The 27,152-nt window shown below is 38.8% G+C and overlaps 1 protein-coding gene across 1 annotated transcript; it reads right to left on the reverse strand.

Moving 5' to 3' along the window:
• Positions 1 to 1,000: 1,000 nt before the first annotated feature.
• On the reverse strand, positions 1,001 to 26,841 carry LOC133141160 (uncharacterized protein C14orf132). The gene is made up of 2 exons (XM_061261591.1): positions 26,572 to 26,841; positions 1,001 to 2,743 (listed from the first exon to the last, which is right to left on the reverse strand). The coding sequence occupies exons 1-2, from the start codon at positions 26,596 to 26,598 to the stop codon at positions 2,516 to 2,518; spliced, it is 255 nt and encodes an 84-aa protein (XP_061117575.1). The 5' UTR covers positions 26,599 to 26,841; the 3' UTR covers positions 1,001 to 2,515.
• Positions 26,842 to 27,152: the final 311 nt, after the last annotated feature.

The following is a 27,152-nucleotide window of genomic DNA, read 5'->3' on the forward strand; positions in this document are numbered from 1 at the left end:
CTTGCATCACTCCAAACAGCAATGTGCAATTAGCAATCCACCTTCCTATGTAGAGTCAAGGAAACACTGTATACTCATGTAAGATGTAAGATTATTACTCAATGGATTGTGCTTTAAACGTGATCCAGGTGCACACATTGCACCAAGTATTGATACATAACTATATGACATTAAACTGGAATCAAGTAAAGTGAAATGAAAATAATGAAACAGGTACTGAAGAAAGGCAATCGGCATCAATGCTATGATAAGAATAGCAACAGAGAGAAGACAAACGGAGACATGTGGGTGATGAAACTAAACGAGGTGACTCTTCCCAGGTCTGGGTCGTTGCGAAGAGAGAGAACGTCAATTGGCTGGATTCAGGAGTTGGATGTGCAATCTGCGGCCACGTCAGTGTGAGCGATGGCGCCATACGCTCACGCATCAATCTCACTCGGGAGATACGCCATCTTCAGTAATCACCTGCAGCCGGAACCTGTGGCCAGAGCACAGCAATAAAACCAATCTGCGATCAGAGGGAAGTTAGCCTCGAATTCAGACAACACCGGGGTTCAGAATGTTCTCTGTCTGGTTGCCCTGCCGACGGAGGGTGAAGGCACGTTCCCTCCCACCACTGAAGTATCGGATTAGATCCTGCCAGACGAGTGATCGCAAAACATCTGATCGTGACCATTCACACTCTAGCCCTTACAGAAATGGAATATAATGAAGGTATATTACAATCAAATAACCTACCAAGAATGCAACAATGCTCAATATATATGCAAATACACAAATTACAGTCAATTTCAGGTATTGTAAAATATTATTTTGAAATACCCTGTAGTGAAATACTGTACACTTATATTTTCAAAAAAGTCCACATATTTACAATATATTGAGAGATATTCCATAACTGTAAGGGAGTACTATATTTTCATGTACTGGTAATTGTACTGTACCAGCAAACAGTACCACAGCTTGATAATTGAAAGTAAATATAATAATAATGATGTGATACTGAACTATGTAGTACTTTATTATAACCCCAGAATTATTGTCTTATAAACGTATACAGATATCACATGTAAAATAAACATCTAACCAACATTGTTTCCTCTTTTTTAACAAAATAAAGCATTACTGTGAAGTGATGCCAATCGAAACACCACACGATACAAACAAGGATTCACCAGTTTCCTTCCAAGAACTAATTTATACAGTTAGTTAGTCTAGTTTTACTAGTGTAAACAGATTTCAAATCTACAGTATATATAGCAACAACATAAGACTGCCTGCTTGTGTCTCAGATGTACAAGACTTACACATAAAAATAATTGTGATACTGAATTACATTTCAAAATTGTTCAAGATTCATTCTGGCATACAGGGCTGAATAAAAATATGGAACTGAAAGTAAAGTTTAAGGTTTAAAGTTGGCATTAAATAAAACCAATTCAAGGATAAAGAAATTAGTACGCAAATTATTTTTAAAGCACTTAAAAAAAATAATTCATATTTTGACAAAGAACACAATGCTTGGGATATTGCAATTTAAGTTCCAACGAATGAATCATACTTAATGTAGCCATGAATCAGGGTCGATTGTCAACTGACGGGCAGTCAGACACCTGCTGCCTTCATAGGTTCCTCTAAAAACAATGATATAGCAGCAATTATTTTATGGAGCTAAAAACACATTCACTTTTCATTGGGTAGTTTTTGAGCAAGACAGCTGGAAATAAACTCAAATAAATGAAATACAACATACTATATAAAAAAGACACGTACACTGAAAAGGAAACCGCCAATTATATTATGGCATTAAAGAAACACATTTGTACATTGAATAGTGTGCAGTCAATGATTGTCTTTTTTTTTTGTTATCAATGCTGGCTCCATATCATAAGAAACAGATGATACAGGATAGCGAATAGGACAAAATTTAAAAACTTTGACTTCAGAGTGGACTACTGTACATTTAAAGCTGTTCTATATCTGTAGTTGTTTTATTATTTACATTTTATAAACTGAACAACTATACACCTGTAATAACATTACATATTACCTCCCTTTGGCAGTAAGTTTGAGTATTTGATATATATCACATGGCTAATTACCAAGTATACCAGACTTCATATTTGCTTTTTTACAACCCGCACATTGCACTTTTCCCAAGCAGGTAAACACCCCTTCATTCCTGCTCTCATGTCTGGAAATGATTGGTTGGTCCACACTACCAGTAGATCTTCAGCTGCATCTAATTTCTATCAATTAAAACAGGAAAATAAACAAAAATCCCTAGATGTCTTTAACAATATTGGATAAAGTATGAAGACATGGACCGGACGGAGAGAGATAATGAACGCTATATGAATAAATATGTAGAACCAAAATAGCTGATAGCAAATAGACCATGCAATTTATTGTTGTCACTCTGAATCCCTGTGTTTTGCTGGACCTTTTTCGTTAGCAAAGCGTTTGTGGCATCCTCCAGTGTCTGAAGTCAAAGGCAACCCATGGCAGGAGACAATCAGAAAGTGAAAGCGTACACAACGCCTACAACCACGATATTCCCGATGGTGGCGATGATGGCGATCCAGAGCCATATGGCGTCTCTGGACATGGACTGCGGCTCGTCCTGCTGGCCTTGTAACGTGATGGCAGCGGCGTGCACACTGGCTGACGAGTTGAAGAGCGAATGGTCGCCGCTGTAGTCGTCGTTTGGTGAGTCCATGAAGGCACCCGTCATGACCGGGATCTGCGGAAGAGGAACGGGTATGACTGCTTGTCAGGGCAACGAGGTTCATGGGAAGGGGTGAGCATGCAATGCACTTCTTGGTGATTCTGATTGGATGCTCGGTAGTGATTATTTAAGCGTTATGGAACGAAAACCCGTGGTATATCGTGGATATTGGCACAGCTAGCTGGGTGGTTAGGCACAACGAGAAGCGGAGTGTGGTTACACCGCCTAGCTGGGCCAATACCCACGACATAGCGCAGGTTCGAGTTCCATAATGCTTTTATACAACGGTTACCACATTTAACTTTCAAAATTTCACTAAAGAAAGAAAAGACAAACTTTTAATTAATGTATTTTTAATGGAACTATGTTTCATGGTGAATGCATTCTTCCGCTGAAGCAAAGTAGTACTGGTTGTAAAGCAACGGTATTGTGAACGTTAGCTAGCAATAATGTATCCCCACTCCACTATCGAAGCAATGGTACTAACGTTAGTAGGAATAATGTATCCTCACTGCACAAACCTTAGCTAAGCGACGCTACTGCAATAATGTATCGCCACTGCCAGATAACGTTCAGTTATTGAAATAACTCAGTGTGGTTATGGGTCATCATTTGCTTCGCCGGGGTTTGGTGGTCTTGCTGGTATTTCGATCCGAGGATGTTGCCCAAGTTGTATTTTTTATGTTTTACTTTGGTAGGCTAGTAGCCGTGAGATGATAATAACGTCAAGTTACGTTCATCTGATTACAAAGTAGATAACGGTGATCTGCAAACACATTGTAATATTAAAAGATGTGGGAACCTTCCATTTAGCCATGCGTATAGCGTGGATATTGGCAGGCTGGAACGCAAAATAGAGACAATGGACCGGACCTATCCGTTGTATAATCTTACGTGACAGTTCACTTTCTGCAGGTATTATTTCTGTTTTAATAGTTTTTTTTGATTGCAGCAGACAGAAAAAATAAAGACCATAAAATAAAAGTCAAATAAATACTGTAAATATACTAATTATTTTCAATTATACCACGTTCTTGGTGATTCTGATTGGACGCTAGGTGGTGATTATTTTTGTATAATCGACAATGTTTGGCAGGCAGTCCTGGTCAAGCCGAATCACCATTCCAAATTAATAAACTGCCTGCAGTTTGCCAAAGAGAGACAAAAAGCTAGCAGTGAGATACGAGTTAAATGTGGTTTTATTTATTTACCATGACTTCATCATGCCAATAAAGTGATTTGCATTTAACAATTGGGAAATAGCATCTGATGTAACTGAATGGTTTTGTGAAGTACAGTAATGTTACTATCGTGATAGCTAATAGTCGGATCTCACTAATGTTTTGGTAGCTTGCTAGCTAACGTGCTGGCTACTATGTGACATGCTGGAATGGTTGTTTGTCAATGGACAACTCTCAATTGGTTATAATCTTTTCCCTTTTTGCCCAAGATGATTTCAGCATTTAAATACGTTGCTGTGAAACGAAATTGCGAACAGGAAAATAATTTAAGGTGGACCGGGAATTACGAATAAGAAGTTGCAAATAAGAAACCAATTTATGAATTAATTGCACATTGCTGTTTGGAGTGATGCAAGTCTTCCAATTACTTCTGGCGAAGGAATATTATTTGTGGTACAGATGAATGTCTTAGCTGTACAAAATGCTATATAAACTGTCAGAGTTTCTGCGTACTGCTGAAATGAAACAATACGGTTAATCTATTTTACATTGAATTTAATCAAGATAAAAAATAACCAAAACCGGACTTAACCAGCTGGCTAGCCTCTCTATTTTTAGCAGAACATAACATATCTAATCATCGAAAAATATTGAATTGGTAGCCACCTTAATGGCCTTAAGTAGTTTAAGTAGTAGCCAGCAAAAGTTTTATTTTGAAGGTGAATTGGCCAAAAATATTAACGACCCATGCTTATAATTTTATCTTTGGTAAAAGGCCATGACATAAGAGGATTAAATTCACTCCGAGGTGGATTTGTTCCTTGAGCACAGCAGTTTCAAGTTTGCTTGTGTCATTGGAATAATAATTGTAATTTCTGACACTCACAGTCATAACAATAATGCATGATTTGGGTGTACTTTAAGTTTATACACAACAAAAATGCTGTCTGGGCCAATTCACAGACTCTAAAACTGAAATTATATACATCAAATGACCGATAGAAAGTGAACTATATTTATCAATAATGGACCATACTGTGGAAATGAGATGGCGGGAGATTACCAAGCTGTGTACTCACTCTTTCTTAAAAGTCTTGAAAAATGCAAAGATGGAAGAAGATACCACTTACATTCAGGCACAAGGCTTCTTGTTTCTATTATTGCAGTCATCAATCACACATATTCCTTGTCTGCTATTTTTGCTACTATCAATGCAGGGTAAGTGCAAAAGGATGTACAATAAAGAAAATGCATAGCTGGCAGTTTGAACCGAGAGCCTTCAGGTCACTACGGGAGAGTAGCCATGAGCTCTGCTTTTTGCTGACATACCTCTCACATAAAAATAAATTCTTCAATGCCCTGCATGGTTTTCTGATGTAACACTTATCTAACAGTAGTAAAAGCCCACAGAAAACCACATAGGAGAAAAAGACTTTTGTGCAATGCAGTATTTCCCTCTAGGCTATATTAAAAATAAGTTTCTAATTCCATTTTCTAATCTTGGGAAGGAGGTTTCCAACTTCTGTCATGGTTTACGGCGTAAGCCATGGGAAGTAGGGCTTAATTAACATGCATGAATATTTCAAGTATGGGACATTAGAGTGATTTATTGCTTAAGACAATTAAACCATTTAGAACAATCTTCACCAGAGCAGAACACCATCCATTCCTATGAACTTTACTTACTGTACGACATAGAAGGGGGCTCACTAATCCCCTTTGACAGGATGAACAGACCCTCTTTTCAAAACAATGGTAAATTTGTTGGGAGGGACTTCCATTTTACCCTCTGAAAATGCCAAAAAAACAGCCAGAAGTTTAAGCTGTTGCTATTTCTTGAAAAACAACGACAAAGATGGCTGAGACACTATTGCTCACATGAGCATGATGGCATCAATCAGACATGCACCAGTGTACTGGGATAGTAACCTGTGAACTCTGGAAATTATTCAGGCTGAAACAAGGACTCTCTTCAGGCTGAAGGATTGGACAGACGCCGATTTGTCACTATAACGTTAATGAGAGCAGTGCGATCTTTATCCTGCACATTAACACCTCACTGTGAAGGAAAATCTTTCTCATTTACTGGAAACAAGAACATATATATATTATTTGGCCACATCAATTTACACTAAGTAGCTTAGCTAACGATCCCATGTATTGCATTTGCATTTTCCTTGCATAGGGGAATTTTGAATGTTGAATTACTCATATACAGACAAGCTTTGTCTGTTGAGGTCATTGACCTACTTCCTCCAGACAATCAACAGACTGCCTTCACCAGGTTTTCAAAGCATAGAACAGTAAAAATCGGACACCAGGAAACATTACCCTCTCTGTTTCAAATCAGTATGTGAAGAAACTACATTAGACATCTAGCACTGCTGGATAATTGCAGCATTTAAAATCAATTTAAGATATTAAAGCTGTGATACATGCTTAAAACCTTATTGATATATCATATCCTGCTTTAAGACAAATACTAGCAAGCATGCCCTACAAAATGCATATGGCTAGCTGCTAACCAGCAGAAAGCACAGTTACCGCAATGAAAGAGCATAGGTTTGAGGAGCCAGAGACTATTCTGCTACTTTAACCCTCCCACCCAGTGTTCCATTATAGCCATCCATCCCCAGCATCTTAGTACAAGTACTGCTGTGGCTTGCAGTTTTAACAGACCACTGGAAACATGGAGCTGGAAACAGCAGTGCTGGTTCAGGGTCTTTGCAGTACAACAATGCAGGTACATGATCAGAGCAGGCAGTTTAAGGTTTCACATGCCACCCATGTGATCCGCTTTACAAAAAAAAAAAAAACTGACATCAAACACTCTGGACACAGTCACGCATGTGTGTGCCTGTATATATATATATATATATATATACACACACACACACACACACACACAAACACCTGTCAGCAAGCGACCCATTAGAAATGTGCTCATGTTGCTGCAATAATGGCTTAAAGTCCCCATAGCTTCCTGTTGCCAGTAATTGAATCGTGAAACTGTGAAATGGCTTTCCTGAGATGCATGCAAACACTGGCAGAGAAAATGTATGGCTTTCACTCTGTACATGGGGCCATATCAATAACAACACGGCTTGCCATAAATCTGTTCAAGGATGGCATTGAATTCACAATGTACCACAGCATTTAACTTCAGCCTAAGAGGGCTGCCACATACCTTTTATTCTTTTACCTTCTGAACTTCAGTTTTATTGACTTTGTGCCACCCCAGAGAGCAGCTAAGATGGACTGTTGGGTACTTTCATAATTACTTCATTCAACTGCTTCATCTGAATAGAAGGGTAGTCACAGTTCACAGTGAGCAGAAAGAACACTGAAAATAAGCAGTTTATTCTCCATATTCCCTCCTAACTGTGCTGAAGTTTCTTTTTCCAGAAAGTTTAGTTGCTTGTTACATAAGGAAGGAAGCATTGCAACTTAGCAAAATAGTTTTTGTCCATATACTGTATAACAAGTAGACTGCACAAATTCTCTTGGATTTGCAACCAAATTCAAGGTTAGCTGAATTAACCGGGTCTGTAACAAAAAGTTACAATGGAAAGTCAATGTGAACCAAGGTGTGAAAGTACCCTCCTATCATTTCATTATTACCCATCTACACATTGTTGTTTAATTTGTGATTTGTAACTTTTAATTTCCGTGCAAGGCCTACTTGTTAACATTACAATGGTACTATTTCCATTCTCAAAAAGTTTTTTTTGTTACATTTGGCACCGCTGTACATACAGTACATGTAACATGTACATGTAATAGTACTACCAGCTGTTGCCATCTGTATGAAGCTTTCGGCAGAACTCAAAGCACATTGAAATATTAAAATGCAGAAACAATAAGTGATCATTTTCCATTCTGACCAGATGAGAAGAATTACCCTGGGAATAGGAGAGGTACACACAAAAGCCCTGCAGTCACAGGCGGCATGGAGCGGTTGCGTGAGCGGAGTTTGAGAGAGAAACACACGATGGTACAGTTACATGCCCAGCCTGGTGACTGCTTGTTTCAGTGGCTGACTTCCGACACTTGCTAACGTCAGTGTCACAAGTGTGCTCATCCATGAGACCTCATATGGCAAGATCATTCCAACAAACAGATTTACCTTCCTTTTAAAGGAATACATACAGATGTGTAAAACTGACACATTTCAGTATTCTTTACACACCTTGGTGAAGACGCAGATCTCAAAAATGTCTAATCTGACTGGAATTTTTGCATAGAGAAGATATGTTTAGTCAAAGAGGCAATATAGGCCTTGTTTATTAAATATAAAAATATAAACTTTCACCACAGATCGGATCAAGAATATAAACACAGAACAACTACTTTCATCCAGAAAATAATTTGCACTATTTTGCTGAGTGGGGGGAAAGGATTTTTGCTCATCATTAGGTGTGCTATCTACAGTGCCCCTTCAACACACACATTTTCTGCTGTTTGTCTCTTTCAAGCAGCACGAACAAAAAGCCAAACGGATGCTGGCAAGTACTGCAAAATGTATTCAGTATAAATCAAAGGAGATAATATTTATGTTATACAATGCCTTAGTCACACCACATTTAGACCATTCTGTAAGGTCCGCAGCACCCCAGTATAAGAGATGTATAGAAGCTCTAAAAGAGTATAAGGAAGGTTAAATAAATGTATTCTATATATGAAAAGTAAAAGTTAATGACATTTAATCTCCTCAGGCCTGCAAAAGGAGACAAAGTGGAGATTTTATTGAGGTTTATAGATTACACAAAAGTAATTTAAAAAGTGAACTACATATGAGTTATCGGGTTTAGTTGTCTGCAGTACAAAAGGCCAGAGGTAGGTATTAGCAGTGTTCTCTGCACTATAGATTATGCTGTTCCCATCAAATTCACATTCTTGGTTTAATAAAGTATTGATGGCAAAATTTCAGTGTGTAAAATGTCCATGGAGGTAATAATTCAGGGAACACAAATGTACTGTAGAATAAATTATTATAATGTTTATCATTTTTATACTGAGCAATACTTTACTTAAGGGATATTGTTTTCTCCATGGTGCTTTTTCTTGCTTTGCAGACCTTGGGGTTTACAGAAATTCACATTTATGCTGCAAAGACAGTCCAAAGATAATTAGCCCAAACAGCTTTGAACCATGTCTTTTGCATAGCCAACAAAAATACATGAATTGTTTTACAGCTTTGTGTGTATAACAATATGCTGACAAGCTGAAAATGTATTTCATTGTGACAGAAAACAGCACAGTTATATTAAAAGGAATATCTTCTCTCTGGCTTTCTGCTTTCTGTTCAGTCACTCGAATCCCTCCAACTTTTATCATCCAAGTAAAATGCTTGATGCATATGAAAGCAGTGTTAGTAGTATTGTGGGGTGGGGGGGTGGGTGGTGGATGGATGGATGAATGGGAATTCAAACTGGTGGGCGGGGGGGTATCATTTTGACTGATCAATACTGAATCAGAAATAATTTAATTCATTACCTTGATTAGAGATGGTCCCAGAACTGTGTAATTTATCTCATCACCAGAAGTTGGCAAGTCATATCAAACTATAATAGAAGCAGTTATCATAAATTATGGGAGCTAAAATTGATTAAAGGGGAATATGTTTGTATTGTTTATCTGATCAACAAATATTTTTATAAGCCAACTATAATATAAAAATATTACCAATAACATCTTTGCAAAAAATACCTAATTAATGCAAACACAAAATGATTCACCAGTGCAAGAAATTTCCATCCATCCATCCATCCATCCATCCATTCATCCAAGAAATTTAGTTTTACAGGACTATTTGAACCTAACTTTTTTCAGCTTAGCCCAGGATAAGGACTTTTTTTTTTAAACCCTGGCCTATAGTTAATTTCACACCAACTTTCAGAAAGTGGGGCAACACAGAATATAATATGGATGACAGTAGCCCTGCTCAGCAGTAGAAATAACTTCAATCTGTCAGAAATAACTCAAAAGATGGTAGCAATATCATACTGAAAACCGCCTGAAACTAGTTCTCTTTTTGCTCTTTTCCCTGTCTCTTTGTGTCAGCCCCTTTCTTTCCTGACCAGCTGAAAGATGAGAATTATCGCAACATCGTCTGTGTCTATGGGAGCTGTGTATGAAATTCTACACAATATCCATGAATATTGATCATGTAATGCAGGGATCATCAAATCACAGCCCCCAGGTTTTCCACCCACCCTTTACCCGGGAGTCTGGTGTGAAGACAATCTGGCTAATCAGTAGCACCAATTGCTCAGTTAATTAGCCAGGAGAAAATAAAACCAGGGCTGGATTTGGATTGAAAGACCAGGCTTGATGATCTCTGATGTACTGTAAGGTCTGTTATCTGAGGTCAGCTCCCAACAGACTGAATGTACAACCTTTTTTTAGCCCTGGGCTAAGAACCAAAATTTAATAAAAGAAACATTTGCCAATTTAGCCGTAGGCTAGCATGAGGTTAAGGATGGCCTGGAGCATTGATAGGCAGGTGGGGAAATTAAGAAAAAAAGAGAAATCTGCCAAATGTTCTCTAATTGCCATCACATCAGCCCACTGAAAATATTAAAATTATATTATCAAAAAGCTTCATTTTTCTATGCTTCGTAATATCTTTCAAAAATTGAAGTACACAGTACTGCATTAATTATTTACCTAAGCAACTATTTTAATAATGTATAGCTGGATTAAATGGGAAGCATGTGTTCACAGTATATTTTACACTCAGGCAGGCATAGCTTTCCCTCACACACATTGTCTTCCCCCATTCCATTGTGTATTTGTCTTCATTTCACATTTTTCATACTTACTGTGCATATATTTCACACATATCATATTCACCAATATGTACATACACATTTCATTAATGATCTTTGTTTACTGAACACAGAAGTATTTGTTTGTGTAGGGAATATACAAGCAATGCATTATCATATATACAGTAATATATTGCACCCCGTTAAGTCTTGTTTTTAGGCCCATGATGTTTGCGATCATGCCATACTGTACATTTTACGTTGTATTTCCAGACGGTGCACATGATCCACTGTATATTCAGCCGGGTGTGATCTGTTCTATATATATGCTCAGATTTCCCCGTGTCCTGAATTTCACTGTGTTGCATTGCCTGGAAACACCAGCCCCTTCTGTGATGTCACTCCTGCTGTATCCATGCACACAATCAGGTCTCTTCCTGAGAGTGGGGCTCTCACTTAGCTATAAATACTGTAATGGGCTTCCTGAGAGCAGACTGAGACTGTCAAAAGACACACCGGAGTTAGAAAAGCCCACGTAAATGCCTCCTGAATGTCTTAATGACTGCCATTTGTCAACAAATACATGTGATGTCACATTGTGCCAAGAAATGTAATAAGCACAGTGAGTCTTTGTAAGTTGTGTTTAAATACCAAGGCCTGTCTGGATGGCAAGAATCAATTAGGAATATTATATTTTTGCTGAAAAAAGACACTACAACAGCAGGATCATTGCAACACATCCATGGTAAATACACACAGCATGCATTGGCCTCAGCTCAGTCATATTCTGTTCTGTTGGTATGACCCTAGTTCCCTGGCTTTTTACATTCAACTCACACTGTGTGTGTGTGTGCATGCATGTGTGTGTGTGCGTGCGGGTAGGTAGATCTCCGGTAGGATTTAATTTAGCTGCTCATGCTAGTTCAAGGTCACTTTCTCCCAGAGGAATCCCGAGAAAAACGCACATTTAATCTATTCAGGGATGCGTCACAATACCGTGACATTGCCAGTTCACATGCATTCTTGTCGTAAAGGCCATCAGAATGATATTCACACTTGCTACACTGGCTACTATTATCAACTTACACATCTCAGCAAGATTATTTGAATTCATTATTAATGTAATGTAATCCAAATTTTTCAGATTGAAGATAGGAGCAATAACGGTTACTCTTAAAACATGGGTTTGGTCGGTACTTGGAGAGGGGACCTTCTGGGAAAACTACGCTGCTGTTGGGCAAGTAGGGGGCTCGCTTCCCTCAAATAGGGAATGTGCAAGCACAGTGCAAAGTCCAATGTGAATGTGCAAGCAAAAACTTGATAGGGACACTGTGCTGCAGGATGTGTGGTCCTTTGAGTGAGATGCATAACCAAGGTCCTAATACTCTACGGTCATTAAAGATCCAATGGGACCCTTTTTTTTCTTTTAAATAGAAGGGGTGTTAACTGCCTGACCATCACATTACCCTCTACGTTTGATTGGCTAAACAATCGCCTACCCGTAATGGCTCCGTGGGTCATCACTATGAAAGAGAAGTGAATTCTCAGTTGACCTACTTGGTTAAATTAAGTAAGAAATGATGATCATATTAATAGCACAGGCACTCAGTAGACAGCAAGCTGCTGACCTCTTTACTTGACTGTATTGGTCTCTTCTGCCAAGACAGCCCGTCAGCCTCTGCATTGCTAAACTTAAAGTTCTGCTACAAACTTTCAGTTCAAATTGGCCATTAGCAATTAGCTTGTACTGTTATCTTGGTTTATGGAAAATGCATCTTGATTATGTTTTTTTTAAAATACTGTACTGCATTTCTAACACTGCACAACATTGCATGCTGTGATATTACGATATACTGCTTATTTGGAAGATGGCGAAGTTCATCATCAACATCACCATTATCAGCATTATCATCACCATTAACTAGCAGCGCTAATTCTACAGTAAAGAGATGGCTTGACGGTCGTTTTTTCCTACCAAGCAAAACCGCATCTACAAGGATGGTGACGAACGCATGATGCCGCGTTGGCATCCCAGTCAGCCTGACACTTTCCCGTGGATTAATGAGCAGCTCAGATCTGCCGCCCGCAGTGAGATCCGCATTCACCCCTCAGCACGATGCTTCCCGCAGTCTTTCCCCGCCATCATCCTCAGGCAGCAGAGATCAAGCGCGAAGACACGCTGAGGATTCTCCCCCCCGTGTTCGGGGACCGGGGATCTCAGTCGTCCCGCATCTGGCCTGACAGGAGCTGTCAGGAGCACCAGAACGCACCCACACCCCTGGGTTCTCAACAGGCCCAGGGCCCAAAAAAAGCTTCACAGTGAATCTGTAATATGAGCCTCTAGCTCCATGCACCCTACCAGGTACAGTATCCTACCGTAGAGTTGTAAAGCACTGTTAAAAACAAGTTCATCTTAAACTAAATGTTGGAAAAAATTCCCATTCATCAATGCTTTGGCATGTTTTTTCATTCCGCAAAAGAAAAATAATAGAAATATGCATGCCTCTATAATTTCCATCGGGTTCTTCTTACAGTTCAACTCAGATATGGCCACATTCACTGGACAGTGTGCTCATCAGTTATACATGAGATTTCATTATCTCAGACCCTCTGAACCCATAATCCAATTTCCTTTGTTGGAGCCCATTATGAACAAATTACTTTTTTCTAATTATACATGGGCCAAGTTTCCCTTTCAATAGAATTGTTTCTATAACCACTGTGAAGTTTGATTAATGACACAGTTGATGTACTGCATTGTGCGCATGCTACAGCTGAGGTCTGGCAATCTTTCAGACTCAAGAGGTGTCAAGCTAAGCAGAACCGGGAACAAAGCAGAGCTGAAAATGGAACACCCATGATAAAGAGGTGGCTCCCTATTTTTACCTCACATTTTTCAGAAGTCAGTCATATCTACGGCACTATTTTTCTTCTCAGTAATAAAACTTTTCTGACATCTACCCTGAGCTGAGGAGGACGCGCTAAATGTTATACTAATCACTAAGGAACGTCCGTTTGACATACAACTCTCAATTATTCAAAGCATCTTGCCTGGGCCAGTGCTGGGTATGAACTGTACTCCTCTCCTGCATCTTCTCAGTGTCTGCGATGAATGTTGTATGATAAAAAAAATTAATAAATCAGACAAGTTTGCTTCAAAGCTTCTCAAAGCACTGTCAGTGTCTGCACAGGCGTGACTAAAGCTTATGTAGGTCTGCGTGTGTACGAAGAGAGTTCTGACGCACTCCCTTCACATGAAATGGGAATGACACACTTCGCTCATCGCATTCTTTCTCCTGTCAGTCTTCTGCATCTCCCGTTCTGCCTCTTGCTACAGTAGACTCTACATGCACACACTTTGGACATTAATAACAGGTAATGGATTCTGGTCTCACAATTCTTCATCCATTCTGCTCCAAACACTGTACTGCCCCCCAGTCAGAATTGGGCAGATTTACAAGATCTGGAAGAGGGTGCATAACGCAGACCTTACAGTACTGAATCATTACCTTGCTGTCAATAAGGAGAATGATTTGGCTTTCTATAGTCTACACTGGGTTCAAAAGGAACCCTGAGAATCCATAGAAGAACCCTATCTAGTTCAAGGGTTCTTTGTCAGGCAGAATGGTTCTTTATCTGTGAGCTTTCACACTGCACAACTATGATAGTTCCATAAAGAACTAAACAAGGGTCCTCTGTCTACTGCAAACATTACATGCCTCTTCTGACTGGATTCCAGAGATGGAAAATCAGAGCATAAGCCTGCACATTACAATTCTCATTAAAATAACACACCAGTGGTATCTAGGGGCAACATAATAATCTATCATTTCCATACCAGCCTCAATTTTCGATTCACAGTTGCTTCTCCATGCAGGCTAAATATAGTCACAAAAGAAAAGCCAGAACCCTTCACAAACTCTGAGAGGATGTAGAGATGCTCACAACTCTAATGAGGACAGGGAATAAAGCACCTGCTGCTCTCCATGTAATTAATCAGAGCAGATGGAAGTGGTGTTTGCACAGAAATTATGCATTGCATTAGCTTCACAGTGAGTTACATTGGCCATTAACATGCTTATAGGTGCAAATACTAACACACAAGACTATTTCCATGATGAAATGTTGCCCCGGGGGCAGTTCCTTATCCAATCCTCACAGCATGCTTTTAAAAACTCTTAAGGCCTATGCTCTCTCCCTCTGCGATTAATCAGTTTGGGATGAGCACAGGTAAATGGGAAACATGTATAGAAAATGGAAAGAAAATTAAACTCAAGCGCAAGCCAACTTAGGGTGAAAAGATCAGCAAACTCTCAGAGCTGTAATTCCGAAGAAGTTTCAGATAAAATACGACTTTTTGGGCAGAATGTACTTTGCACAGTAGCATACAAGTTCCACAAACTTTTCTTTTGAAGAAAATGAACAATAATTTACTTGAGCTTCCCAGGGTACGCCATGCTTGATCATTTTTTTCCCACATTAAAGAGATACAAAGGAGTGCTCTACGAAAACCCAAGGGTTTTATTCAAAGCCTGTTTGAAATGCCCAAGCCAGTTCACACAGATACCCTTCAGCAGTCAAAAACTGATTTAAAAAATGCAATGGAGTCATGGAGTAAACAGAATATACCGTATAATATTATTTTAGTTCCTGATATCACTACTAGAAAATAATATATTTGAATTATATATATCATATTTGGGTCTGAAAAATAAAAATAGTTGGGTTGTTTAATTCTGGGTTGCTTAAGTCTGTTTGCTGGGTAAACTTCATGTTGATTTTACCCAAAATCCACCTGACTCCCCGGGACCCAGTAGGTGGGTCGTTCTTCCCCCGTCTTCCAGTGCCTCGTCTCTGATATTACAACCAGAAATGGACTACGGGGCTTTTAAAAAGTGTGTTACAGTAATTTTAGTCTTTACTTAATAATGTTATGAGCCTAAGTTATTTATAATGTTGCATGATTTCAACGAGAGTCATTGGCACGACATAATGTTTCTGATCTGGCTATAGAGTCTAGGCTATGTGACAATGTTTGGTGAGTGCTCACATCACTTGAATAGAGGAAAATAAGAATGAGTTTGATTGCATTTACAAGCAATGTCTCTTTTGAGCTCTTCTTCGTTTGTGGGTTTGTGTAGATATGTGTTTCACACAATAATAATTATAATAAATAATAATTCTAATTTATCATAATTATTATTTTAAAAAATGTTTATAAAAGTGGTGATTGCACAGAGACATAGAATAAACCAATGTCTGGTTAAGATTTAACCCGGTTGGTGGTTCTAATCCCGGTGTAGCCACAATAAGATCCGTACAGCCGTTGGGCCCTTCAGCAAGGCCCTTAACCCTGAATCGCTCCAGGGGAGGATTGTCTCCTGCTTAGTCTAATCAACTGTACGTCGCTCTGGATAAGAGCGTCTGCCAAATGCCAATAGTGCAATGTAATGTAGTTTCCGGGTAAAATCAACCCTGTGTGTGTAATATTTACCCAGCAGTGTGTTCTAAAACAACCCAATTTCAACCCAGCCCTTTTTAGAGTACATGCATTAATTACCCTTAATAAGCCCTAATGATCAGTTGTCATTTGGTGACAAGAGTCCAGCATGGATCAAAAATTTAAGAATTGAACCCATGGGACCAGGAACAGTGAGTGGCTATAGGGTATAGAGCTCTTTTCAAATCTTTCATGCCATAGTTTAATTTCAATTAAAATGTTGATTATTTAACAACATGAGAAATTTGGCAATTTACCAACTTATTTAATATAAGCTCTCAGCCATCTCAGAAACAGCAATAACAAAATAAAAACTCGGTTTAATCTGAATTGGGGAAATCTGTTAAAACCCTTGAGTCTTGAATATAATGCAGGATCTATCAATTAACCACATTAGTTTAAAAACGGCATGCTACATATTGACACACTTTATGGACAAGCTATGTTGAAAGAGAGATACAAATAGGACACATGGGCATGTTGGAAATAAAGGATGCTTTAGAAAAGTGCAAAATAAGTATATTGCCTCGAATATTTAATATGCAAAATTGCCAATACACTTTTCAGGGCACTAATCAAAGAATATGAATTATTTGAGAGGTTTGAATCTTAAACAATCTGACCAGTGGTGAGCACATACAATATACATTATGCATGGCTGTAGCAGTTGGTCTGTGCTGATACATCAGCCTGTTCTCGATCAAGGTGTAAGTGTTCTATCAAGGTGGCTGATCAAATTAATTTCCTGTCATCTGAGGCTTTCAGCAAATGCAAACATTTCACTTAAAACATAGTCTTTTGTGATTAATAACAAGCATGAACGTGCTTCTCTGGAAATCACTGTTAATAAATAATTAATCCTTCATGTACCATATAGAGCCTTTGGGGTGTGGATGAAAGGGCTTGTTCACATTATTACAATATTTTTATGGGGATAGATTATTTTAATATGAAAATCAATACATAATAACATTGTAAATGAACATCCCTAGTTTGATTAACGGGTCAAGGCTGCGGAACATATACAGCAAAAGTCTCACCCAAATCCCATTAATTAACACAATGACAGGAAATAGTTTCGGGCTGATGGGCGGATAGATATAGAAGCCTCAGTCAAACCCCATCTTATTAACAAAAGCTGATAAACTCATGCTAGTGACAGATGAAAAAGACAGAGCTCAATGAGCCAACAAGCCATCAACAAACCCTGCACAATCAATATTGACAAACAACAATATTAAAGACATCATTAGGATATTTATTTATTTATTTATTTATTTACAGCTATTTGCGTTTGAGATGCATTGTGCTCACGTGTTCAGCACATGCCAATAATGTGATAGTGAGAGTTTTGCAGCCAGCACAATATACCTTTGTTTCCTTACTGGTTATTGTTAATATACTCTTGTATTTTCGGTTTATGTATTGTGAATCATGCATGTATTCTGATCCCAAATTGTGATGATTTCCATGAAACTGATACATATCATTAACCATTTTCTTATATACTGAGGTATCTGAAAATGTAATCAACTTCACTCAATTATCCTTTTTGTTTTATATTAAAGTTTTCAGGCAAATCTCAGCAGTGAAGCACCACAGGGACAGGACTGTCCTAACAGCCATCGGACACACAGCATCTGTGACTCATGTGTTTCAAATCAATGAAATGTGAGCACAGCAAATGAACTGTAAGCCTCCAGTATGTCCTCACAATGTACTGCAGAAAACTTGGGACTTTTCTTGCATTAGCTGAGTCATTGAGGTGCTTCTTGAATCGTGTAATGTTTTATATAACAAGGACATAAGGGAGAGATGTCTGGCCTTGTAGATTTAATGATGAGTTTCCTGATGGTGTTCACTGTGGGACACAACCAGGTAATGAAAAATGGAAATGAAAAAAATTATCATGCAAGACAGAAACATTCCCTTCAGTTCCTCTGTAGAGAACAGTACATTCGCCATGGATTGGTCAGAAAAAATGTTGCTCATCTCAATGTCAAGTCAGATAGCTACAAAGACTGGATATTTATAGATATCTATCAGTTTTCTTTAACAATCTCATGAGAATGAAAATGAAGTAAAAATGACATCATTGTTAAGAATCTCCAGTAAAAAGTGCTCCAGTATTGAAAAAGTAAGCTTTTCATGAAAATGTTTTTATTTTGATATCAATTTTAGCTGCACTGCCCTTTCCCCTTCTTATATTTCTATCCTCTGTGTCTTACCCACTTTGACCTTTCTTTACCATCGCCCCTCCATCACTCTTATCTTGCTTCAGTGAAAGCTATGAATATCCCTCTCTGATTCTCCTGTGGAAAGGCTCCACTGGCTCCAGCAATGCGAGCACTGCAGCTCAGAGCATGAAGAAGACCTGAAGAAGCGTGTGTCAGTGGAAAATATGAAATCATACATGCACACAAGAGAACTGCTACAAGGGAAATAATATAACATCAATGTAACATGAAATATACACATGGATGCACACACTGAGAAACACGGGGTACTACTAGGTAGGTCTCCTGAAATCATAGGCATCCAGTAATTTCAGTGTATGTATTCCTCAGAAAACCAGGCACAAAAATCATTACGAAATGTGATTTTTCTCATATCTCATAAAAAAATGAATGCCTGGGAAATGTCAGAGCTGAAACGGTTTAAAATGAATCTCTATAATCAAATCATCCCAGGTGACTGGGCTGCTTAAAAAACTTAATGTGTTGTTAAAGACCATTTCTGGAAATGCATTATAACTCCACTGGATGTGAAATGGCAGGCTGAAGCATTCCACACATTGGCTGTTCAGCTGTGAGAAGACTGCAATACAGTGATCTTCTGAAGTCTAAGCAGCCACAATGGGGACCTCAGCAATGCACATCAGCACAACAGAATGAGATGGGCACAGCAGCATAATGTCCAACAGCAGAACCAAGTCCAGTTTAGTATTCAATCACAGACTTGCGCACCTGTTTTGAATAGACCCAGATGGGGGGTGGGGGTGGGGGTGGGGGTGGGGGAGGGGGCATTCGTGACCGCATTCGAGCAAGAAAATATATTCTCCTGCTACTCCTTAAAAATTATTTTCTTTCTCGAGGGACATATGAAAATTGTTAATGTAGCTATTTTAATTACGACAGTCATGAAGCTTCTAAATCGCTTGGTCTGTTAAGGCTGAGGAATGGGGCCATTCTAATGAGCCAGGATTATGGTATTTCATCACTCACTAGCAACCCCTGCTGGTCGACGGAGCTGCCCATGAAGAGTCTTCCTTTTACTCATGTCTGTGTGGCAACCTATACCGTGCAGAAGAACACATGTATGTCTGTTCTTTGCCAAAGTGAAAGTGGCTACGGCAATGAGTGCTCCACTGACACAACCCCAGCTGGGCACAGAGAATGTGACAGCTAACACACTTGAGCCTCAGTGCTCATTTGTGGGATGGGCCTGGGTGACCTGTGGCAATTTGGGCTGGGAGATCGCTGGAGCATGTGCTTCAACAGACTCTACCACAGAAGCAGGAATAGACAGAATCGGAAACTTGTCTCAGTTTGTACTGTTTCCCCCTGGTGGCCACATATAATAATAGTTCCTCCCACCCAGAAGGACATGTACCAATACCATGCATAACTGCCAGGCGGCTAAGGACATGAGGTAGAGTAGTTGCCACTCCCCTGACAGGCAAAGCAGAAGAGCATAGGAATGGTAGTTCAGAGAAGGAAATTGCGAGCAAAAAATTAAGTCTTGACTAGCTGAGCAATTTCAAAGAGACAACCATACTGTATGGACCCATTTTCAAATATCAATAGGCCGCCTTAGCTTTAAATGAAGAAATGGAAGCAGTAATAACACACAAACCTAGTTGTGACCAGCCCCATTGATGAAAAACGATGTACTGAAGTTAACTTATGCACTGTGCCAGATGATTTGACAGTTTTCATGATAATAATTATGTACACACTTCTTTTGATGGATAAGCTCGAGTAAGGCATATCCAGACACATTTAAAAATGAAGAACAGAACCCCCACGTCTTGAGATGACAGCAGATTTTACATTAACAGCGTCACCAGTCCCTCTTCTTGCTGAAGGAAGCTTGTTTCTTCTAGCAAGTTGTGCAAGCAGAATTGTGAACATGGATTCCACAAAAAAAAGGTCAGCACAATTTCCGATTCAATTGTAAATAGTAAGATGAGGGCAAAAGCACAGTCAGGCACTATCAGCATGAGCGTTGGCCCCTTTCTGTCCGAAACCGAAAGACTGCTGAAAAACAAGCATTGGTATTTCTCGACATTGTTCATTGCGTTTCCACTGCATTATGGAGAAAGTCGGCACAGGCCTTTAAGTCAGATTTCCATGGAAATAAAAATGAATCTATTGAAAGCTGAACAGAGAAGAGCCTTTCGAAAAGCAACCTTCCACTCCTTTTAGAAAGAATGCTCTCAGAGCTAAAGGGCAAGTCCATAAGAGGACACTGAGGCAGTACCCGTTTAGCCCTATATTATCTATTCGCCCATGTCAATGGAGGGAATTTGACAGATCAGTAATGTCTTTCAGTGGACATCCAGGAAGCCAACAAAGAGACTTAATATTACGCTTTCCCCCAGCTGTAATAAAAACTCACTTCCTTCTTTTTAAAATTTAATTCAACGCGAAATCTCTGAAACTGATCAAATCTGATACGGCACCAGACATGGGGCTGCACTGCCCAAAAATAGTTTGTGACGACAAACCTGAACATGACGTGAGACAAGGGCATGTACTCGCTAAAGTTTTTGTGGTTAAAATGTGCGCAGAACAAATATACGGCAGTTGGGATAGATGAGACAGATGACATGGAGTGAGATTTCAGGGGTTTATTGTTCCTGATTGTGACTGCGCTTGGCCACAGCTGCCCATGCCCTATGAAGCCGAGAAAGGTTTGACAAGGTCTCTGTGAATGACTCACAGCCACTGTGACAGACTGAAATAAAATGGCTGTTTGCACTATAACTGTCATGCTTTCAACTCTGAAGATGCACTCATTTACATAACGGCCTCCCAGACCGTGACCTCTGTTCAACCTCTTTTACGCATCATCAGGTAAGGGTATGGGCACATGTTCAACAAGGTTAGGATTGGAAAGACATTTTTTTTTTCTTTCTCAACATTTCTGTTCCATCAATGCAATATGAAATGGTGGCAGTAATAAAAAAAGAATTAAGAACTAAAACAATAATAGTAATAATACATTAATTAAATTATCACTGATTCTTAAGAGATACAGACACAATAATAATAAGTCTTTTAAAAAACTTTTAAATAATGATTATAATTTAAATTGTAAATGATTCACCAATTTGATCTAAATGTAATTTACATTTTGAACTAAATAGGTTGCTATATATCATTGCTAACAAATCATGTTCTCGCACTGAAAATCACCAGCACCTGCTCAAATGAAACACAAAGCGCACTGCGGTCAGAAAGAATAGGAGTCTTAGTCTCAGGCTCAAGCTCTTCTCTCTGCTGTTCCTTATGTGCTCCCCCTTTCGCAAAAAGTCAATGGACATTCCAGAAAAGAAGCCTTCAGCCTGGTAACAAACTCTACATTTACTTAAGACTGGGATGGGACCTACACGCAAGACATTCAAATCTACTCTTAATGGGAGACACAGTGGGCAAATGCCTTACAAATTTTATGGTGCCTTGGTAGGTTGTGTAATGCAGTGCCTAACACCATGGGATGCCATTATTAGTCATTTAATGTGTAGCAATGTTAACCCATCTTTTAACCTAGCTTAAGCGTCTTATGGATTTAACATAAAAATATCTGAACGTTTTATTTGAATAAATCGGTATTCTCTGTGGTTTCTTCACCTCTCTCAATCTCAAATTTGAAACGCATGTAAACCTGGAGCTCACATCCCACAGGCAATATGCTTATCCGATCCATATCTAGGTAACTTATGTAATGTATGAGATCACTACATGAAGAGAGTAAATGAGATGTGATAGAGTTCACAGACAGTGCAATACAATTGGAATTGCATCTTGCCAGATAGAGGCAATCTGCTAAGCACCTGCATACTGTAATGGAATTTTAAAAAAATGACACTAAAATCAAACTTTTCATGAAAAAATGTCTTTGCGGCAAATAAACGGGACTATGAACTACTGAACTCTTATCTTGGGCCAGATATATTTTGAATTAAAGTGCCTACCCAGCACCTTGTCACTTCCCTCATCAGATAATCTAGCTGAAATGGTTTCAGACAGCAGGGAGGGCTTACGAAACGCCTAATGTTCAACATTACGTATCTATGGCTTCCTGCTTGATTCGGCTGCTCGCGTCTTTCCGCGGAATCGCAACATTAATGAGAAATCGGGGGGAATTGCATCCGACGGGTTTTCCTCCTCAGATGCGTTTCAGATCCCTTACAGTGGCCTTTGTCTCAGCCTATCAACCGAGTCGGGCAGAGAGGACACAATCTGCGGGAGGCCTGTAACGGTCCGCAAGGCAAAATGGCTCACAGCATGGCCGGTCCCCAGGAGCAGCGAACGGAGGTTATGAGAGCTGGCAAGAGGCAGGAATAACAGAGCGGACTCTGGGAATGAGATTTGGGCAGCAGAGCTCAGTGTAACATGGCCAGAGGTGGGGAGGAACGTGTGTTCTGCCTTTCCACAGTTCGACCACACATCACATCTCTACAGCTGCTTAGCTCTCACCATGCACGCTGGGGCCTCGTGCTCAAGGCTACAGCCTTCATGTTTACTTTGAACCATTTTCTTTTATTATTATTTTTATTTTACAACATAACACCAGTAGCCTTGGAGCTACAAACAAGCCCAAACACTGCAATTGAATTTATATGCAAACAGCTGCTTAGCAGGCATATACATATAGAAAAAAGGATGATAGCTTTGTTAATTGTAATAACAGAATACTAAAATGTGAAAGTACAGCAGTTGCATTGGGCAATGGGGCGAAATGTGATGGTACAGTTCAGTAATAGTGCGTATAAACTTCCAGAATTTGAGTTTTGAAAAGTATGACAGACTGGACACAGGTGCTACTGTAACTCGTAGCTAATTCAGGTAGTCCTTCATTATTTCCATGTAGCATTTCCAGACGAGATGCCGTGTACTAAAGCTAGGACTTCCCTATGGGACACCATGAACTGCTTTTGTTACTTTAACTTATTTTGGCAATTAAAGAAGAGCAGCTTGCAACTGTGCACTTAACAATCTCCCACAAGTGCCATGTGGATCCTTATTCAACCTTGCAAAGCAACTGACCTGAATGAACACCACAAAAGTTTTGATAGTCATGTCTAACAATGTAATTGTAAATATAATGTGCTGGTACAACTTTCCACAGGAAACCAAGCAAACATCTTCATTTGGCATCTTTCAAGTTAAAAATTAATACATATAGATCTATAGTTCATTTCAAAATAACTGAAAAATTCCAATATTTTTCAGACTGTTCAGGCTCTTGTAAGGGTTTAAACGTAATTTTTAAAATGGATGCTTTGAGTTCTGAATAAAAGCTTCATACACATGTGGTTTACAATGCCTGTCAAAACATTCTGGTCCTGAACTATTGCCAGAAGGAAGATAAAAGTTAAATGAAATCACTCAGTATTACACTGACATGCATAGTTCCAGGTATCAAATATAAAATGCAACATTTAGTAGAATTGTACACTTTTGCGTAATTTTTTTTTTTTTTTAGAAAATGACAGCCTCATTCATTACATTACATTCTAGTAATTTAGGAGACACTCTTATCCAGAGCAACCTACAATAAAGTGCAAATCATAACCATAGTGCTGAATATAAATCAACAACAGTCAACACACCTAAATATGTGAATAAAATCACACAACCCAAATATTAAAGGCTTATAATTGATTTCATTCAACGCTAGAAATAAAGTCTCTGTTTTGCTCACTTCCAATCAAAATGACCTCAAAATGTGTACAATGCGACAATTTATGTGAGTCAGAATACTTATTGATTTTTACATGCTTGAACAGTTTCACAAATAAAATGCTGAACTACAATTTCTACTGAAAGTGCAAAATGTTTTGACCCCAAATAATAATTCAATCCCAGTGGCTCAAGGTCCAGACTTGATAAATAAAAGGGCACATTTGCAGGAGTGAATGAGTTCACCTATCCTTAAGAAAATGATCTGACTGAAAAGATGTTCAGAAATATTTCTGTCTTAATACCTCCTAGTGAGATAATGAATCTGCACTTTAGATTAGCAAGAAAAGCCACTGAAAATAGTCTTCACATATGGAAGCTCGAGAGCTAGTTACTGCCCCTACATTTCCTTTGTTTTCTCAAATACAATTACAAACAGCCTGGAGACAGGCCCCACTGTTCTTGTAATGATGCCAACTACAAAATGACCAGACTTGGATTGGAAGACAGCCCCAGATATACGACTGCCAAAGCTCTGATGGTCAGGCAGCCTTTTATGATACTGGAGATGAGACTCACTTTCATTTCACATTGAAAGCATACTGTAGTGGCATTTTAAATAGAAATGTTAATTAGATTTTTAAATAGAAATGGATTATGCTCTTATTTCTGCCCTTTCGGTGAGAAACGGTGCATAGATCAAAGGAATGCAGGCACAACATTCAGGAAAGATCCACACTTAATGTTTTTATTTCAGGCTTAAAGTGGCTAAAAGATTTTGGAAAATTGCCAGCACTAGTGTCCACACTCAATGTTTTTAGTTAAGATTAGGCTAAAAGATTTTGGCATACTTCATTAGTGGCATGGCCAACAACACAACACCATTTCACAGATTAAAGTAACAAGCCGATTGCATCTTTTAGCCTCATCTTAACCGATGATGTGTTAAATGTGTGCAGATCTTTCCTGAATGCAATAATGCACTGTAGTGACCTATGAAAGTCTAATTAAAATGTATTTTGATGCCCTCATCTTAAGAGAAATCAGATCAATTATGATAATATTACTATTTATTCAAGTGTAGTCTTTAATCATTTACAAGATGACACACAATTTGCTTGAAAACCAAAAGAAGGAAGGAAGTTAAACAGGAACATCACTGTTTATTATGTAGGGTCTTTATAATGCATATAGTAATATACAGTTGTGCACATGTCACAATATGAATAATTCAAACAAAAGCAACAATTATTGGTTCACTAACTCACTGGTGATATGTCCAGCTGTCAATACACGCCACCTTCATTACCATAGTCAACTCGTTTCAGGCACCATTTATCACTTGCGAACAAATAATGACGTCGTATCTGCTGGAGCAGTTTAAATGACAGATATAATAATGAATTTGAAATATACCACATTGAGCAATATCAAACCCCTTGCTATACATTGCTAATATTTACATTCAAGGCCGTTTATTAATCATTAACCATTTATTAAGTTATCCTTACGTGAATGTACCCTGACAACTGACATTTGCCCTACCAATTAAGTTTACTGAGGCTGTAATCCACTGTTTATTCGTAAAGCCCAACTAGTGGACATTTTATTGTCCAAATGGCAGGGTTTTAAGCCCAATGACAAGGCAAATGACCAATGAGTAGCCTAACTCCACATCTACTGTATACCTCCGAAATGTTACAAGTTAATGTTTTGGGCTACAACAGTAAACCTTGTGAAGCTCGAGACCAGCAACACGAGTTGCTTCTTCGCGGTAGACACGTGCGAAGGACAGTGGAACATACGCGGTTTTTGTTAATGGTAAGGAACAGGAGATTGTATCACTAAATGGCTGCGATGTGTTGGAATACAGTATCCCGTTCAATACCTAAGTAACGAATATGTAGGTAATGACTGTATGACTTGAACCTATTCTGTCATCGCAGTTTTAAAAAGGAATGCCTATTTTGAGTAGCTGTAGAATATCGTTCTAAAATATTTCCTGCTTTTGGGTTTACGTAGCAGTTAACTCAAATGTCACAAATGAACATGTGTAATAACGGGATAAAGGATAGATCTCGATATTAAGTAAAGGCGCCAAAATGTACAAAGCAGAACACTGTATTACATCAACCGAAGCTAAAGAACATAACGTACACAATGGGAAATCGGTCATCGCCAACTAAAATTATAACTACGATATACAAAATGTATTCGGCAACCCGTCCAAACTGTGGTAGGCTGAATGCAATGCCTATTTAATTATTGAATTGTGGTATGTAGAATCCCACTTCAAGAATCGGATAAACAAAATGTTATATTGTATTATTTAATATAACTTTATTTGAATACATACATTTTTGGGTTCAACATAGAAGTTCTTAAACATAAGTCCAACCAGTTGACTGTTAAAGAACAGAACAGTAGCATATGCCAATTCAATAAATGCTATGTCAAGAAAACAAAACATTCGCTTTCCTACCTGCGCAGCCATAAATGAGAGATCCATTGTGTTGTATAATTCAGGCCAATGCACCCACTGGGAAATTAAATATGGGTGAGTCTAAGTCTTATTTCCAAAAACATTGGTCGATTTGCACCCTCAAAAACCCTTCCTTGGTTTCCCTTCCTTGTCTTTCTTTTCATGTAACGTCGTGGACGAAATCGTGTGTTCAAGAACGACTCTCCGGTTCTTGTGCCGAAACGAGCAGAGTGAGATAGGAGAGGAGGTGTTTCTGTGACAAGGAAAGAGGCAGACTGAATCTGCGATGATTGAATCAGTAGATGGAACCCACTACAAGCCTGGAGGGGCGTTCCCCGATCTTTTTCATTCTATCATCCTGCTACCTGTTAGAGATCTCTGCTGTGAGCGCTTGAAAATACAAATAAACTTTTATAGTGTTCAAAGAATATGTGCATTTTGAGCTTTTTAGATATGCATTCATCTGTTAAAAATGAATTCACAGCTACGTGTTTGATAATAGTGACATGTGTGATTAATGTTTTCTATTAACTCAGCCACTTCCGCCATAAGCTTCTTTGTTACAAACCCCTAGCAAATCA

The sequence above is a fragment of the Conger conger genome, chromosome 1 (assembly GCF_963514075.1).
Source record: "Conger conger chromosome 1, fConCon1.1, whole genome shotgun sequence".
Classification (NCBI taxonomy): Eukaryota; Metazoa; Chordata; class Actinopteri; order Anguilliformes; family Congridae; genus Conger; species Conger conger.

Excerpts from the sequence above, each read along its gene's own strand:
- LOC133141160 (XM_061261591.1), bottom strand. The coding sequence starts at position 26,598 with ATGGATCTCTCATTTATGGCTGCGCAG. Across the intron at positions 2,744-26,571 it reads TCTCATTTATGGCTGCGCAG|ATCCCGGTCATGACGGGTGC; the intron begins GTAGGAAAGCGA and ends CCTCTTCCGCAG.